The 18,702-nt window shown below is 39.7% G+C and overlaps 1 protein-coding gene across 2 annotated transcripts; it reads right to left on the bottom strand.

Moving 5' to 3' along the window:
* Positions 1-248: 248 nt before the first annotated feature.
* LOC140887672 (uncharacterized) lies at positions 249-10,678 on the bottom strand. 2 transcript variants are annotated; one of them, XM_073295090.1, is made up of 15 exons: positions 10,506-10,678; positions 9,824-9,903; positions 9,583-9,700; positions 9,303-9,481; positions 8,208-8,290; positions 7,919-8,103; positions 7,432-7,493; positions 7,100-7,208; positions 6,551-6,670; positions 3,486-3,605; positions 3,249-3,369; positions 3,006-3,162; positions 2,179-2,251; positions 1,468-1,595; positions 249-603 (listed from the first exon to the last, which is right to left on the bottom strand). In XM_073295090.1, exons 1-15 carry the CDS (start codon positions 10,669-10,671, stop codon positions 481-483), a joined length of 1,824 nt encoding a protein of 607 aa, XP_073151191.1. In that variant the 5' UTR covers positions 10,672-10,678; the 3' UTR covers positions 249-480. The 2 variants fall into 2 exon arrangements, with proteins under 2 accessions (XP_073151191.1, XP_073151192.1); XM_073295091.1 differs by lacking the exons at positions 9,824-9,903; positions 10,506-10,678 and having other exon boundaries at positions 9,579-9,700.
* Between the last annotated feature and the right edge of the window lie 8,024 nt (positions 10,679-18,702).

Here is an 18,702-nt window from a genome sequence, read left to right as displayed (position 1 = left end):
CCATTGATGCGATATCAATTCACAAATCTCCCAACAATCTCTAAATAAAATGCCAAAATAGATTGGATTTTGCAGTCAAAGTTACAAATCAGATCATGTTAAGAATCAGAGTTAGGCCAAGAAGAATGCGAGATCGGGAAATTTTCTCCATTGCATAAAACTAAAAACTGAACGAACTGTACATTCGCGCACGTATTTACACCTGCGACTACAAAGTTAAAAACGTGTTTTTAACATGAACTAGCAACTTTAACACAACTGAATCTACAACTTCGGATGCAATAAAGCATACAAACCAGTGCTGTAACAAACGCTCAGTTACTTAAGCCGGAAAAAACTACCATTGTTTGAAGGAACAAAATATATCGAGTTTAGCTATACTCCTTTTAACTACGTACCAGCGTCAAAACATATCAAGATAAACAAGTCTCAACTTCCCAAGAATCCTTGGGTAAACCGTAGAGAAATCGAGGTCAAAACCTACGAAAGAGCTTGATTCATCGTGGAACGGATAGACAGCTGCTGCTCATAAAGTTCCCGGAATATCTGATATTTAGCATCATGGTACTTCTTCACCTTTGGATCTTTAGATGGATGCACAACCTATTACAAGTTATGAAAAAAAAACCATAAATCCAAGCTACCACGAGGCATGCATGTCCAATTATGGACAATATCATCAGGGACTGCTAATAAAAAGGATAGGAAGTCCACATGGTATTTGTTTTTAAACCCAAAACCTTTTTTTTTTCATTTTCCAAAATAAAACTCAATGATCATCACATCATTCAAAACATTTTTTTCCCATAAAAGATATTTCTGTCAATTTCTACACTTCCAAACATAATCATTAGTATATAGAATTTCAGTCAAATAAACCATATTTCAAAATTTTAAATATCACTCTATCTATGATATGTACAAATACCAATTCAAACATAATTTAATACTTTTTACCAAATGAACTCTTAACATTATTTGACAAACACAATAAAAACTGCCTTCTGATAAAACAATACTAAAAATATATTCTTACCTCTTAGAATTAAATTTCAAACATTTTCCACAAATATTTCCTCAAAATATAAAAAAACTAAAACCAAAAATTGTGTGAATCTTTGTAAAATGCTTGTTTTGCTACAAACCTACAACTAGATAATTATTCGTCTCTTAATGGTATAGATAAGAACATAAACAGAATATGGAACAATCCAAAGGAAAATAAAAGAGGATACAGGATTAAATAGAGGATTTACTTGGCCAGTGGCCAGCATCTCTTTATAGTTGAAAGAGACAATGGAGAAAAATATATATGAGCAAAAGCCGAAGAGATGCTTACCACAACACTTATATCATGCTAGGAACTCAAGTGTTATAGCTGAAGAATGTGTAATATTACTAACCACCGCTATCTCCCTTTTAAAGTTAAATCATACTGGACATAACAACAAGCAATTGCACATATACCTGACCAGCTGCATTTAATGCTCTCATGGCCTCTTGGACAGTGGAATATTTCTTTGAGGCGACAGCACCAAGAATAGCAGCACCCAGTAACACTGATTCATTTTCTCGGGGAAGAACGATAGGGTAACCTGCCCAAATATATATTATTGTCACATATATCTTCACTCTGAATTTAGAAAGGAAAATAAAAGGTATTCAATTCAAGACGAGGAAAAAAAGGCATAATGGATTGAGTTCTTCTCGCCTCCCAAACATGCACAGATCAAGTCCGGAAAATTTCTAAGTATGATCTCACTGTCACCAGAAGGTATCACAGAAGAAATGCAAAACCCTTTGAAATTCTCTCCAAGACAGAATTGAAATGAGCATGATGTGTCTATCAGAGTCTGAGGCCAGTAATTAAGTGGAGCTGACGATGAATGTGCATAACAAATCTCTAAGTTTTATTTTTCCAAAACATTCCGACTGCTATGGCCATCTATACTAGGACAGTATAAAGATATATATCAAGAAACTTGATGGCTCGAGTGTGAAGCTAAACTATAATCCATTCAAGATGAGTAATAGGAGAGAGAGAGAGAGAGAAAGATGGATTAAAGTTGAGAAATAAAATTTTTTTGAAAGTTATCTTCTGCCAAGCATATTTACTGGCACGAATGCTATGCTCATGTGCACACATGTATATATGTAGAGAGACAGAGAGAAGTGAACCTATGATGTCTGCATGCTCTTGAACGAACAAGGAATTCTTTGCAAGTCCCCCACATGCAAGCAATGTGTCAATCTGGAGAAAACAAGTAGACAGGAATAACATATGGCCAAAGGCTCAACAGTCAATGAAAATGCAACATGTGGATGTAACTTTAAGAACAAATTAGATCTTTCATCTAATAAAATTGTATGGCACACCTGAAATCTCAGAATGATGTGAAATGAATATAAACTTAAAATAATTAGCAGAAAGCAAGCAACACAATACATTAAAAGCAATTCCTGAAAATTAGGGTAAATTACAAAGTGGACCCGCCTCATTATGCCAAAAAGGCTATAACCACTTGTAAAAGTTTTAATTGAGAACTAAAACCCTCCAGCCAATGCTTTTTCTTAGTATGGATTTTTTTTATGCACCTACAAAGAAGGCAGTCAAAAATATCAATTTCAATTTCAATATTATAAAAACATAAACATATTTCCTCATTTTATGGCATCCTAAAAACTTCAAATAATTTTAATTTTAAGAACTATATTATGGGATAACTTTATGACTATGTGCATGAAAGTATGCATAGCAACCCCCCAGGCAGGAGGGGTTAATTATCAATTTAAAAATGCTGGGCATTTTAGCATATTAATGTTTTTAAATTGAATTATAGCCTACTGTCTATATGCAAATTACCTTAAAAATTGTACAGATAAAGATGAAAAAATACAACTATAACAACATTTTTCGTAGTGATATCCTGCCAATGATTTCCAACTTAGCACAGAGAAATTGCTAAAACTATGTGAAGGAACAATGCATGCATCAACTTCCTTACTTTGTGTCCATGGGAATTGCAGTGCTCTACAATATGTCGTGTCCCATATGCAATTCCCTGCACTGTAGCAAGATAAAGAAGAGCAAGCTGCTTTTCACTTGTATCAAGAGTTAAGCCACATATCATTCCTTTTGATTTTGGATCTGCAATCGGAGATCTAAAATAAAAGCTTAGATGGTATTATTAACTATCTAGATTTGTGAGTTCCAAATATGATAGGATTGAAGAAATTTGAGCTTTTACCTGTTTCCATGAAAATCGGGAAGGACATGAATATCACTGGTCAGAGCAGCAAGAAAAGGAGAACCTAGTTCTTGCTTCACCGACTCCAATACCTGACCAAGAAGTTCATATATTGAAATGCCTACGAGACCACAAAAGGAAAAAAATCAAAAGCGGTTGGGCGGGGATGATAGACCAAATATAGATACAAAACATAAAACCATAATAAAAAATTTCGAGAAGTTCAGGTAATCTCACATCGAGAAGCAGCTCGATTCGCCAGATGTGGAGAAGCAATATGGTTCTCTATGATATAGTCTAGTAAAGCACCAGTGGCACTCTGGCCTCCTTCTGTAAGCCAATACTGAGGCACCATAGCTAAAAGAATTTTGTAAAGTTGAACAAATTAGAGTCAGTACTTAGTCACCTCTTGACTAGACCAAGAAATACATTAACTATTTTGAGAACCACTAGAGACTTCAGTGACAATCTTTTGGCAATTGTAAGGCCCCGAATTGTACTATCGATAATTTTCACAAACTAAATATCTTAAATATTTTCAGAAATGATTTGAACCAAATATTTTAAGTGTAATCTGAACTTCTGAAAATGGATCGATAAATCAAGTTTTTGACAAAATTCTAAGTAATTCAGCTGCATGGCTCTGTCCATGTTCACCATGTGATGTTGAGATGTATTTTCGGAAAATTTGAGCATCTTTTGCAGCTCGGTACAAAACCCAATGCATGGTGTCATGCACATGCAGGTTAAGTTCACTGTAGATGCCTGGTGCACAAATAGTGGTATTTTGGAATTTTGAGACCCCCAGTGTGCAGCACCTTGCATGTTGTAAACTTTTTCTCAACTTATAGCACAGCCACTGCACGATGGTGTGCATAGACAGTGGCTAGGGTTTTGCATAGTGCTTGACGTCACATTTCCATGTTATTTTTGTTTAGGTTCTAATACTAGAACCTAAAAATTGATATGCTATCATCCTTTATCTAGAGATAGGATTTGTTGTTATCTTTTATTTTTCGCTAGGATATGTGATATTTCATTTATGGTTAGAATGTGGTGATCTTTTCTTTTTGGTTAGGATATGGTGATATTTTTTTTTAAGATTTGATTATCTTTATTTGAATCATTGTACTCTATTACAAATATAATTGAATTGAATTAATAAAATTATTATCAAAATTATTCACAATCTTGTGTTACGTGATCTGGGGTTCTCTCCAACGAACCTCGAAGAATCACCCCATTACTGACTCTAAAACCTAGGACCATAATAAATTGATAACAGAGCAAGTCGCTACGGGGATATCGCATTTTACAAGAGAACTTTAAAGCCTTGGAGAAAGTTATCAGGAGTACAAGGTAGCTGCAAAGAAATGGCAACAAGCTCTTTTGGAAGGTTGGAAGAGATTTCCAAATGTCTGTCAACCACACGCTTGAAAGAACGAGATCAGAGAGAAGAGAACAACAATCAACGGGCCACAACAGACTAGCATTGCAAAGGACAACGAGGCAGCACCGATGGCCATCTCAACGTGTCTCAGTATTCGAAACTCGAGTTTCCCTGGTATAAATCCAACCAAATCTGTTGGATGCTTTAGACGATGCAAACATTTTTTTGGATACCAACACACAGGAGGAAAACAAGGATTGGTCTCTCTCTACCTTGAGAACAGGACCCAACTCTGGTTTCTGAAGTTGGAACAAGATCGTCCAGAGAACTATCGTCATATGTGCTTAATCCTTGAAATACTCCAACAGTTATAGCCGTTGTTGAAGAGATCCAAGTGCTCCTTGCACGGACTTTGGTTGCATACCCTTCCCTTGTGGTTGAGGACAACCATGATCTCCAAGCGGGGGAGTAATGTCATGGACCTTACATATAATAATCCATCACAGCAAGATGGAAAGTCAAGCCAAAAGAATAAATTGATATGCCATCTTCTTTTATTTAGAAATAGGATTTGTTGTTATCTTTTACTTTTTGTTAGGATATGGTGATGTTTATTCATTGGTTGGATATCGTGATCTTTTCTTTTTGGTGAGGATATGATTACCTTATTTGAATCATTATACTCTATTATAAATAGAGATGGATTGCATTAATAAAATTATTACGAAAATTATTCACAATCTTGTGCTATTAGATCTAAGGTTTTCTTCAAACGAACCACAAACCAAGAGATTGAGAGGTTCCCCACATTAAGCTTCAAGCGTTAACGGCGACAAAATCTCGAGGAGACTAAAAACTTTTGTAAGAACCTCGAAACTCTCATTTTCTTATGTTTGATCATGTTTACCAAGTCTTGATCATGTGATGAATATGGAGTTCAGGAGTCTTGAATAGAATGAGGAAATTTCTTGATTTCTACGATATTGACATGATTGAATGCTAAGGGTATGATAACTGACTTGTGTTAATGTTAATGGAATTTTGTTTTGAATCAATGATCCTAGCACACTTTAAGTTTTTGGGGATGTTGGTTCCATAAATCGTTAGCACTAGTGCGTCGGAGGAAATTCATGATTAACACGTAGAGATAACACTCGCATGATGTCCTTGATTTTTTTATGAGAGTAGTAACATAATTATGGCTTCAGTTATGACAGATTCATGTAAAGAAAGTGTTTGAGAAAATCACTAAGGGAAAACTTAGGGCTCAGGCAATTGCAAATCTTATATTTAACAATGGCTTCAGAGAGAACATGTTTAAGTGAATCAACTGAATTAGTCGAGTAGTGCAACTATTGTATTAAAACCATTTCTTAATATTTGGAGTGTATTAAAACCGAGTTATGTTGGACCAGGAAATAATTTTAAAATTCATGAGAACATTTTTTTTGTTCCATGGTTTTTCATTAAACTAGTGTCTTAACATCCTAACACCAACTTTAATCATGTCGCATGCATAAGATATGAAATAATAAAAAGTTTAGGATATTAATGACAAATTGAGCAGTAAAATCCCACAGGGTACTTTCGTCTGCATCATTGTAAATGTATGGGTAAAAGTGGCTTCTATAGGAGCTTCAAGGTTCTAACAATAGTTCATATGTTAGTCATCCCATGTTCATACCTATTGTGCATAAAAAAAATACACACATATGACCACCATTGATCTTTAGTGTTTTAAAAAAATTATCATCGGCATGGAATCCAATTAAAATAATATTGAGAAGAAGACTGACAGCAAATTGTTCTTTTGTTTCGTGCAACAATGAACAAAATGAAAGGGGTCCCCATGACTGTTCGTGATAGAGATACAGAAACCAAAAACAAATATTATGTTGAATTAAAATGTTACCTGACCAGAATGGTCCCCATACCCCAGGGATGAATAGCTTGGTTTTAGAGATAGCCATGTGGCAAGTAGAAGTTCCACATACTAATACCATTCTACGACATATTTCCTCCTCATCAACCTCTGCAAGTACAAAACTCCCAAATAAACACTTATACGGGAACATAAAACTTTCCAGTAGAACCAATTGTTTGCTTTAATCCGCTGATTCTCCATTTCCCATCACCAGAACAATTGCAAATAATTGTCAAGACATTTTATTTGCATTCCCCGAAATATATTTTCCCTCATTTTCAGATCTCCCAACAAAATCATTGCTATTAAGTATTAATTCACATTTGCATCAATTCCCAAAAAGACACTATTATTATATTTTGTTATATCTTTAAAAAAATATTTTAAAGTTAATAATAATTTATATTAATATGACACCAATATCAGATACTAGTTATACGACTTGGCATTAGCAGAACCAGATCTCTTTTCCCGAAACAAGGAAAATGAAACCAAACAAGCTCTGAGTCATTTTGAGAATAACAAAAAAATATTAACCTTTAGATTCTAAATCTGAAGCAGGCACGCTTTCCATTACTCCCACACCACCAGCATGAGCATCTATCAGCGATGACCCAACTGGGGTTCCAGCCACCAGACCCAATTCCTGAAAATATGATTTTGTCAGCAGATGGAATGAATTACCAAGAGCCCCAGTAAAGATCAGAATATACTCTAAAAATGAAAGATCCAAGGTCAAAAAATATTACAAAAATATAGCCATGTAAAACATATGAATGCATGTGCTCAATGTGAGTTCAAGTAGATCTTTGACATCACTAATACTATCAAGAAGTATCGCTTGGAAAAGAAGGTAGAGGGCTCCTTGCCTTCGCAGCATTGGGTGTGAGGCCAGAGCCCAAAGCATGACCAGGAAAAGCTACACTTCGTCCTGTAAACATAATTTCCCGTATACATCAAGAAATACTAACACACAACAATTGAACAATGAACACCAAACATATTATCATAAAAATAGTATTGGAAGCATAAAAATAATGTATAAAAGCACAACAGGTTGTAGAGAAAAAAGTTATTATAGGGGCAAAGGAAAGAATATGCAGGAACTTCATACGATTTGGAATTTTCTCCATAAAGCTACACTTAAATGACTTCCTATTCAGAATTTATACATCAAATTGTTCAGTGAAAAAACAAGACTAAAAATATCTCCACAACCGAGAAAGTATGCATAGTAATCTGTGAAACGCATAAGGCAAATCTTTTTCTTCACATTTTAGTGGCATACACTTATTCATCATGATCCAATACCTTAAGAAAAGTAATCTAGTTGTAAACACAAAGTTAGACACATACCGATTTTGGAATGATGACCATCCACAAGATCACCTAAACCAATCTCCTCCCAAAAATCATCATCCCATCCAAGAGCTTCCATGTCACGGGAGTCATTCTCATTGATCTGTTGCATATGTGCATGACCTAAATAAGTCCACTTGCAAACCGTTGTGCAAAGACTCCGAGTATCATCTCCTGTTGCTCTAAGAAAGAATTGATACGAGATATGAATCTGTTTCAAACCTTAAGTCTATGTAACATTAACTAGTGTAACACTAACACAGCAGGTAATATTTCAGGGCTTTACCTATATGATAACCAATCACTTAGATCCATCCACCTAAATGCCATTGACCAAGACTCTGGCAAATTTTCTTTGACCCACAAAAGCTGCATATAGAATACTGCAGAATCCATCAACACATTCAGCAATAAATGCACTAGGGATTGTTAAATTCTTTACTCCTTTATTTTACTGATAAGATAAGATAACAAAATCACCTCTAACATAGTGCCATTGCAATCAAAAACATATTACCAAAATGAATGGAAAAGAAAAGGTGTCAACTGTTAATTAAAAACAATAAATCAAAGCTTCCATAGTTACTTGATTGGATGAATGCCAGATTAACCAAGGTATTCCTTAACTACATCTTTACTAAGAGAAAAAAGAATCTTCTGCTAAATTCCTGAACCGAAAGAACCGATTCTATGTTTGTTGTCACAGTTTAAGCAAGAATCTAAAACCGAGGATAGGCTGGTGACCCATTTTTATAGGCATTAAAGCCTACTATGAAAACCTATGATAAATTATTTCAAAGTTTGTACAAACTACGAACTTTCAGACTGCAAAAGCGTCAACTGTGGGTTGAAATTTGAAGTATTCATTGAACAATGCAGAAGATTGACTCAGAGAACAAATGTAAACATTCAAGGGTTTTTCTGGTGATCAGTCAGATTGACACAATGATTTTAGTTCCAAATATTTTGGAAAAGCTTGAACCTAACGACCTGGGAACAGGGCCAGTTACATTTCAAAAATAGAAGACGAGTGTCATCTAATAATACTCTGAAATGATGGAAAAAGTCCTTCCTTTAAGAGAAAAAAACATCCTGATATTTGTTATATTCCGTAAAGTTCCTGACCATGGGACGGTAAACACATCACTGAGTCACGAGGCCTATGTTCACCTAGCATAACATCTAAATGCCTCAATTCAGTATAGGATGTTCTTGAATCTTGACATCTAATAAATAATAAAATTTAACCCTTGGAACCTCTTCCAGAAGACCTCGAGCTTCAAATTATTTTTGCCAGCCATTATACTGATTACGAAAATGTTCAAATATAAACACCATCGACGTACGAGAAAGTGGAGGTGCTTTATAATTGTGCAAATACCTTAGGTGGCTGCATCTCCGGGGATACAGCCCCACCACAATATTCCAGTACTGGCGAATTAGATGAATTGATCCTCTCAGCTTGTTTTACAGCTCTATGGTCCATCCACACTATCACATTTCTTCTTGTGTCACTGCACCAAGAAACTGTCACAGGTTCTCCATCATAATCAACAGCAACTGCAAAAAGCCAAAAGTAGCTCCAGCTATAAGCTGCATGATGTAGAGATAAATAATTGTAGCATAAATAACAATGCCATGAACTTTTTTTGCTTACAAACCAAGAGAACAAGTAGCAGCAAATCCCAAACTGGTTACTTCTTCCCCAGATATATTTGCAAGAGAGCATGCTGCTTTGACAGCCGTGCAAATTGCAAGCCAAATATCAGTTGACGATTGCTGGATTTTCAAAAGAACAAGGCATGTGATTTATATAAAAGGCAAACATGTGTAACAATTTTCGCAAGCTTAATTGTTTAACTTAAAAGTATATTTTGATAATCCGCAATAGTCAATAGTCACCTCAACACAATCACCATCTTTCCAAATCTGTATTGGGCTGCTAGAACAACCTAAAAGTTTCCCATCATCATCAAAGAGGCCTGCATTAAATTTAAACATCAGAGAGAGAGAGAGAGAGAGAGAGAGAGAGAGAGCATCCAGCAACCAGCTCCATAATGCCAAATTTCAAATAAACGTAGATGCATCATTCCTCAATTTCGCAAGGTTACAGTAATTCACATGAGATAAAATTTAAAATCGAAATGCAGAAGCATAATAGACTAATCATCAACCAATGTTCTAAGCTTAAATTCATTCAACAAGCAGCAAAAAACTTATGTTTTTTTTTTCCAGGAGCCCATTAACTATATTTCAGCAAATAATAAGCATTCTGGATTCAATCATCGATTCTAGACTAATGTAGATATCATAACAACTATTAGCCAAAGAAAATTAAATGAAAGTAGCTATAAACGCCAAACAGTCGTTCCAATTAACGTATTTAGTATGACCAACAATAAGCCATATCAAGAAAATTGCATGAATTTAGCAGTAAACATTGAACGGCTCAGAAACAAAAAAAAAAAACTCATCATTTACATTCGATAACCAATCAACCGACAAGTACACTCACAAACAACAACAGCAGCAAATTACAGCATCTTCGACGTGAAAATAGATGATGGGATGGAATAAAAAGGACCTGCACGTGCACTGCCGGTGCCAACGTCCACCCCGAGATAGACGGAACGTCGATGAGGCGGAACCGGCGGAGCGCTTTCCATTTCGACGGCGGGTGAGAAGCCGTGGCGTTGGCGATAAGAATACAAGAGTGGTACCTTATCTCGCTTTGGTTGTACCTTTGACATTTTTAATCATTCCAATATAATAAAACTAGAATTGTTTAATGATGTCAATATGATGCTGGGGTTTTTAATAAATAAAATACTACTGAAAAATGCACACGCAATAGAAGTTTTTTATATGTATTTTTTTTTTGAAAACAAAACATGAAGTGAGTGGGAGGTTTAGATAATATTTGGGAGAACTTCTTAGAAGAACTTCTCATCTTTTATTTAACAAAATTGTGAAATTTTGTGAAATTTTGTTAAAGAAAAGTTGAGAAGTGCTTCCTAAAAGCTTTGTCAAACACTATCTTAGTGGGATAGTGGATAAGTATAGGTAATTATGACATAATGTATTTTGATATTCTCAAAAGTAGTTAATATAATATGCTAATTTTGTGAAATTTTGTTTTAAAAAAAAAGTTGAGAAGTGCATCCTAGAAGTCTGTCAGACACTACCTTAGTGGGATAGTGAATAAGTTGAGGTAATTATGATATAATGTATTTTGATGTTCTCAAAAGTAGTTAGTATAATATGGTATTTTTTACATAATAGAATAGAAAACATAATAATGATAATAATAATAAATTTTTTAGAAATATAATAATAAATATTTAAATTTAACAAAATATGATAATTTACAACAATAAGTTGGTTGGGATTTCACAAAAATCCGAGAGTTTGATTGTAGTAGCCCGTGCCCTAATTGAGTAATTAAAGGATTAATGCTAATTAATTCAATTGGGTATCGGACGGATCGGAAGCTCCGAAGGCACGATCGGAAGCTCCGAACAGGATCGGAAGCTCCGATGAGCGATCGGAGGCACCGATGTTATTACGTCAGGCATGACGTGTGGTTGGATCGGAAGCTCCGATCAGGACCGGAAGCTCCGATCACCCCTATCCGGAGTCAACAAGTGATATTTTGACACGTGGCAGATCAGGATCTTCGGAAGCTCCGATGGCAGGATCGAACGTTCCGATCGGGGTTCGGACGTTCCGATCAAGGATCGGAAGTTCCGATCGTTGTCTATAAATAGAAGGCCGAGACTTCACTTTCATTTGCCAATTCCGAGTTCTCCTTTCCATTCTAGTCCTTTTGGAGCTGTTCTAGTCTTATTAGGCTTGGTCCGGAGGTCGGCGAGGCGTTCAGTAGTCGTAGCGGAGTTGTGCCCAAGTTCTGGAGGCATCGACATCAAAGGGCTAACGACGGACGAAGGTATAGCTTTTGCTTCCTATAAATATTTAGGAGTATGCAATAGCTTAGTTAAAGCTTTTAGAGCACTTTAATGATAGTAGTATCATTTGACAGTGTAGAGCAGACTATAGGCGTGGACCTAGAGTTGGTAGAGCTTGCACTATTTTGAGGTACGAAAGTACTGTTCGAGATATCCTGACTGAGTATGCATGTATTATGTGACTGCATGATTTATATGTCATGATATTATGCTGCATTCATTTGCCTCTTGCTGTATCTCTTTCGAGATGTCTGTTAGTAGGGTTGTACCCTATCCTGTTAGTGGATGGACTTCCATCGATTTGGGTCCGGCGTATCCACGGTTATCTCGGTATGGGAGCCACCTCCTGAAGCGATGGCACAGCGTGCTACATACCAGGGCCCGGTCTGTCTCTGTTATCTGATCCTTGACCTCGAGTCTATAGGGAGTTCACTTTGCATGCATGTATACTCATACTCTCGTACTGAGCGTTTTATGCTCACGTCTCGTACTCTGTATTTTCTGGACACCCTATTCCATGGGGCAGGTTTGCGATTGGACGAGGAGGGTGGATCCAGGAGAGGCTAGTCAGTGGTTGGCCAGTTGGAACTTCGTCTAGGTTTTATTGCCGTTGTTTGGGTTTATACAGCTATTCGATTTGGTTGTATATTATTGGATAAATTACAGATTCCTTTACTTGGGATTGTATAATGTTTATGGATTCCGCAGTTTTATTCTGATATCTGCTTTATTAAGTTAATTGCATGCCTAAGTTCTGTTTAGTAGGTGATCCGGGTAAGGGTCACTACATTTATGGTATCAGAGCATGCAAAAGAATTCTTGGGATTGAGTCTCATCTTGAGGTATTTTTGTAGATGTCAAATCGTGACGACCGGAGTTCTCATGGCAGTGTTGGTAGGCGTTGGGGTGATGCCAACCGGGAGCCTCGTCGAGAACGGCGTCATCGTCATCATGACGACGAGCGTTTCACTGTGCGCCGATTCTTAGCTATGGGTCCTAAGCCCTTAGTTGGAGGTGAGTCTCCGGAGGATGCGGAGAACTGGTTAGACCGCATGGAGACGACTTGTCAGACTTTCCAATGCACTGAGGAGCAGAAAGTGGAGACCCTTGGCTATCTTCTGGATGGGCGTGCGCGCAGGTGGTGGAGGTTTACTTCTGCACCTTTTGTTGCGGCGAGAGGAGTGGCCACCTGGGCCGAGTTCCGCACAGCTTTCCAAAAGCGGTATTTTCCTCCTGCCCTCCATCAGTCGAAGGCAGGCGAGCTACTGAGTCTGCGACAGGAAGCCATGTCCATCGATGAGTATCAGCAGAGGTTCTTTGATCTGCTATCCTATTGCCCCGAGATTGCTGATAGCTCAGAGATGAAGTATAATCTGTTTTTTCAGGGCCTTAACCCTGAGATCCATGACCGTGTGGCGGTTGGCGACGACATGTCCTACGAGGGTTTGGTGAGCCGTTGTCACCAGGCGGAGGACAGCATTCGGCGGAACAAGTCTTTCTCTCAGTCGAGGCCTGCTAGTTCTTTGGGTCCCCGTGCCCAAACTTTCAAGAAGTCTGGATCTTATTCTTCCTCTGGTTCTGGAGGTGTTGTCCGTTTCGGTAAGAAGGACAAGTGTGATCACTGTGGGAAGAACCATCCATCCGACAAGTGTCGCAGAGCTTCTGGAGCTTGTTTCCGTTGTGGAGAGACTGGTCATATCCGGAGGGATTGTCCACTATCTGGGGGAGGAGGTTCTGGTTCTGGTTCAGGATCTGGTTCTCAGGCCACCGTACAGCAGAGGTCGCAGGGACAGTCTGCTGGGAGTTCTCATTTGAGGCCACGAGCTTCTGGCCAGGTGTTCGCCCTGAGAAATGATCAGGCTGTGGAGGAGAATGAGAAAGTCATCGCACGTACATTTTTGCTTTATGGTATACCTGCTCTTGTACTTATTGACACTGTTGCATCTCATTCCTTCATTTCTGCACGTTTTGTTAAGAGGCATAAGTTACCATGCATTGCACTAGACGTAGTGATGTCTGTTTCTACTCCGACGGGCCAATCTACTTTGGCTAAGCGTCTAGTGATGGGTTGCCCTTTAGAGTTCGAAGGGAACATTCTGTTGGCGAATCTCATGGTCCTGGCGATGGACGACTTTGATTGCATTCTGGGAATAGATGTGTTGACTACCTATCGAGCTTCAGTGGACTGCTATCAGAAATTAGTACGCTTTCATCCGGAAGGGAGTGAGAGTTGGTTTTTCTATGGTGAGGGAGCGCGACCCCCGATGCCTTTGGTATCAGCTTTGAGAGCCTGTCGAGCTCTGGAGTCTGGCGGGAAAGACTACCTTATCTATGCAGTTGATTTGTCCGCTGAGAGTATTGGGATAGAGAGCATTCCTGTTGTGGATGAATTTCCAGATGTGTTTCCTGATGAGATTCCGGGTTTTCCTCCTGCTAGGGAAGTCGAGTTTGGCATAGAGTTGATGTCGGGTACTTCGCCTATTTCTAGAGTACCGTATCGTCTGGCTCCGTCAGAGATGCGTGAGTTGAAGAATCAGCTACAGGATCTTTTGGACAAGGGGTACATTCGTCCTAGTGTATCTCCTTGGGGAGCTCCTGTTCTCTTCGTGAAGAAGAAGGATGGGTCGATGCGGCTGTGCATTGACTATCGGCAGCTAAATCGAGTCACTGTGAAGAACAAGTATCCGTTGCCTCGTATTGATGACTTGTTTGATCAGCTGCAGGGCAAGTCAGTCTACTCCAAGATTGATTTGAGATCTGGGTATCATCAGTTGAGAGTCCGTGATCAGGACGTAGCCAAAACTGCATTCCGTACTCGCTATGGGCATTATGAGTTCCTAGTGATGCCATTTGGTTTGACTAATGCGCCGGCTATATTCATGGATTTGATGAACCGTGTCTTCAGGGAGTACTTGGACAAGTTTGTCGTGGTCTTCATTGACGACATCTTGGTGTATTCGCGTAATACGGAAGAGCATGTTTCTCACTTGCGGTTAGTACTACAGACTCTTCGAGATGAGCAGTTGTACGCCAAGCTGAGCAAGTGTGAGTTCTGGATGGATAGAGTGGTTTTTCTTGGCCATATCATATCCAGGGAGGGGATTTCTGTAGATCCAAGCAAGATTGAAGCAGTACTTAATTGGTCGCGTCCGACGACAGTTGCTGAGATCCGTAGTTTTCTGGGTCTAGCAGGGTATTATCGTCACTTCATTCTGAACTTCTCTCAGTTAGCTCGACCGTTGACGCAGCTTACCCGCAAGGGTGTGGATTTCGAGTGGTCCTCCGAGTGCGAGGAGAATTTCCGTGAGCTTCGATGGCGGTTGACTTCTGCGCCGGTGTTGGCATTACCGTCAGGATCTGGAGGGTATGTAGTTTACACGGATGCTTCTCTTCAGGGGTTAGGTTGTGTCCTGACTCAGAATGGGCATGTGATCGCATACGCTTCTAGACAGCTGAAGCTTCACGAGGACAACTACCCAGTCCATGATTTGGAGTTAGCAGCCATTGTGTTCGCTTTGAAGATCTGGCGTCATTATCTATATGGCGAGAAATTTGAGATCTTCACCGACCATAAGAGTCTCAAGTATTTGTTCACTCAGGCAGAGTTGAACATGAGGCAGAGACGTTGGATGGACTTGCTTAAGGACTATGATTGCGAGATTAAGTACCATCCGGGAGCTGCTAAACTCACCGCTGATGCTTTGAGTCGCAAGGTGCGACTATCCGCACTTCAGACTTGTTCGATGTCTAGTACGATCAGTGACTGTTGTACTTCAGGTTATACCTTCAAGCATAAGAAAGGTATGCAGAGTATCCAGATGTTTGCGATATTATCTGAGCCAGCCTTGTATTCGCGGATCCGAGATGCTCAGATGTCTGATTCGAAGACCCAGCGTTTAGCTCGTCTAGCTAACGAGGGTAGCTCGTCTGGATTTCATTATCAGTCAGATGGTTTTCTGTATTTGTCTGGTAGGCTTGTGATTCCGCAGGATGAAGAGTTGCGAGAGGAGATTTTGTCTCAGGCGCATCGCACTAAGTTGAGTATTCATCCTGGGAGCAACAAGATGTATAAGGATCTACGTACTCGTTTCTGGTGGAAGGGAATGAAACGCAGTGTTTATCAGTTCGTTTCGAGATGTTTGGTGTGTCACCAGGTCAAGGCAGAGCACCGACGACCTGGAGTATTGCTTCACAGTCTGCCTATTCCTGAATGGAAATGGGAGTTTATCACCATGGACTTTGTGACTCATTTGCCGGTATCCCCGAAGAACTGTGATGCTATCTGGGTTGTGGTGGACCGACTCACCAAGTCAGCGCATTTCATTGCCTATAGCCGAGAGTACTCTGTGGATCGCATGGCACGGATGTACATTCAGGAGATCGTCCGACTTCATGGAGTGCCTGTGAGCATTGTCAGCGATCGGGACCCCAGGTTTACTTTTAGATTCTGGGGGAGTGTTCAGCGTGCGATGGGTACTACTCTCAGTTTGAGTACAGCCTATCATCCGGAGACTGATGGTCAGTCAGAGCGCACTATCCATACGTTAGAGGATATGCTTAGAGCGTGCGTCATGGATTTTGGTTCAGCCTGGCAGGATCATTTGTCGTTGATCGAGTTCGCTTACAACAACAGCTATCACACTAGTATTGGGATGGCACCTTTTGAGGCGTTGTATGGGCGACGTTGTCGTACTCCACTCTTCTGGGAAGAAGTGGGGGAGAGACAGGCTGAGGGACCGGAGTTTATCCAGCAGGCGATAGACATTGTTGATCAAATCAAGAAACGGATTAAGACTGCACAGGATCGTCAGGCCAGCTATGCTAATATCAAGCGTAGGCCCTTGCAGTTCGAGGTCGGGGAGAAAGTATTTCTGAGAGTGTCACCTTTCCGCAAGATTCTCAGATTTGGCCTCAAGGGCAAGTTGTCTCCCAGATTTATCGGTCCGTTTGAGATCTTGGAAAGCATTGGCGATTTGGCTTATCGACTAGCTTTGCCACCGCATCTATCCAGTATTCACGACGTGTTCCACGTATCTCTGTTGCGACGGTATGTGGCGGATGAATCTCATATTCTGCAGTGGTCTGAGGTTCTGGTAGACAAGGATTTGACTTATGTTGAGAAACCTCTTCGCATCCTTGATTATAAGGATAAGGTTTTACGGAACAAAGTCATTCCTTTGGTTTTAGTTCAGTGGCAGCGCCGAGGCACTGAGGAAGCTACTTGGGAGCTTGAGGACAGGGTGCGTAAAGACCATCCTGAGTTGTTTTGATTTCAATTCTTCGAGTTGTATTCAGTTGCAAACTCTGTAAACGTTTGATTTGAATAAAGAATGTTTCTGATTTCTGTATTTGCATTCGGTACTTAAGATCTTATTTCGAGGACGAAATATCTTAAGTGGGGGAGAATGTAGTAGCCCGTGCCCTAATTGAGTAATTAAAGGATTAATGCTAATTAATTCAATTGGGTATCGGACGGATCGGAAGCTCCGAAGGCACGATCGGAAGCTCCGAACAGGATCGGAAGCTCCGATGAGCGATCGGAGGCACCGATGTTATTACGTCAGGCATGACGTGTGGTTGGATCGGAAGCTCCGATCAGGACCGGAAGCTCCGATCACCCCTATCCGGAGTCAACAAGTGATATTTTGACACGTGGTAGATCAGGATCTTCGGAAGCTCCGATGGCAGGATCGGACGTTCCGATCGGGGTTCGGACGTTCTGATCAAGGATCGGAAGTTCCGATCGTTGTCTATAAATAGAAGGCCGAGACTTCACTTTCATTTGCCAATTCCGAGTTCTCCTTTCCATTCTAGTCCTTTTGGAGCTGTTCTATTCTTATTAGGCTTGGTCCGGAGGTCGGCGAGGCGTTCAGTAGTCGTAGCGGAGTTGTGCCCAAGTTCTGGAGGCATCGACATCAAAGGGCTAACGACGGACGAAGGTATAGCTTTTGCTTCCTATAAATATTTAGGAGTATGCAATAGCTTAGTTAAGGCTTTTAGAGCACTTTAATGATAGTAGTATCATTTGACAGTGTAGAGCAGACTATAGGCGTGGACCTAGAGTTGGTAGAGCTTGCACTGTTTTGAGGTACGAAAGTACTGTTCGAGATATCCTGACTGAGTATGCATGTATTATGTGACTGCATGATTTATATGCCATGATATTATGCTGCATTCATTTGCATCTTGTTGTATCTCTTTCGAGATGTCTGTTAGTAGGGTTGTACCCTATCCTGTTAGTGGATGGACTTCCATCGATTTGGGTCCGGCGTATCCACGGTTATCTCGGTATGGAAGCCACCTCCTGAAGCGACGGCACAGCGTGCTACATACCAGGGCCCGGTCTGTCTCTGTTATCTGATCCTTGACCTCGAGTCTATAGGGAGTTCACTTTGCATGCATGTATACTCATACTCTCGTACTGAGCGTTTTATGCTCACGTCTCGTACTCTGTATTTTCTGGACACCCTATTCCATGGGGCAGGTTTGCGATTGGACGAGGAGGGTGGATCCAGGAGAGGCTAGTCAGTGGTTGGCCAGTTGGAACTTCGTCTAGGTTTTATTGCCGTTGTTTGGGTTTATACAGCTATTCGATTTGGTTGTATATTATTGGATAAATTACAGATTCTTTTACTTGGGATTGTATAATGTTTATGGATTCCGCAGTTTTATTCTGATATCTGCTTTATTAAGTTAATTGCATGCCTAAGTTCTGTTTAGTAGGTGATCCGGGTAAGGGTCACTACATTGATTTCTCGGATTCTAGTTTTTCTTTTTGTTTTTTTACCAATTCAAATTCGAATATTAAAAAAATAT

The sequence above is a fragment of the Henckelia pumila genome, chromosome 3, assembly GCF_033568475.1.
Source record: "Henckelia pumila isolate YLH828 chromosome 3, ASM3356847v2, whole genome shotgun sequence".
NCBI classification, from domain to species: domain Eukaryota; kingdom Viridiplantae; phylum Streptophyta; class Magnoliopsida; order Lamiales; family Gesneriaceae; genus Henckelia; species Henckelia pumila.
This window is presented reverse-complemented; position numbering and strand designations above follow the sequence as displayed.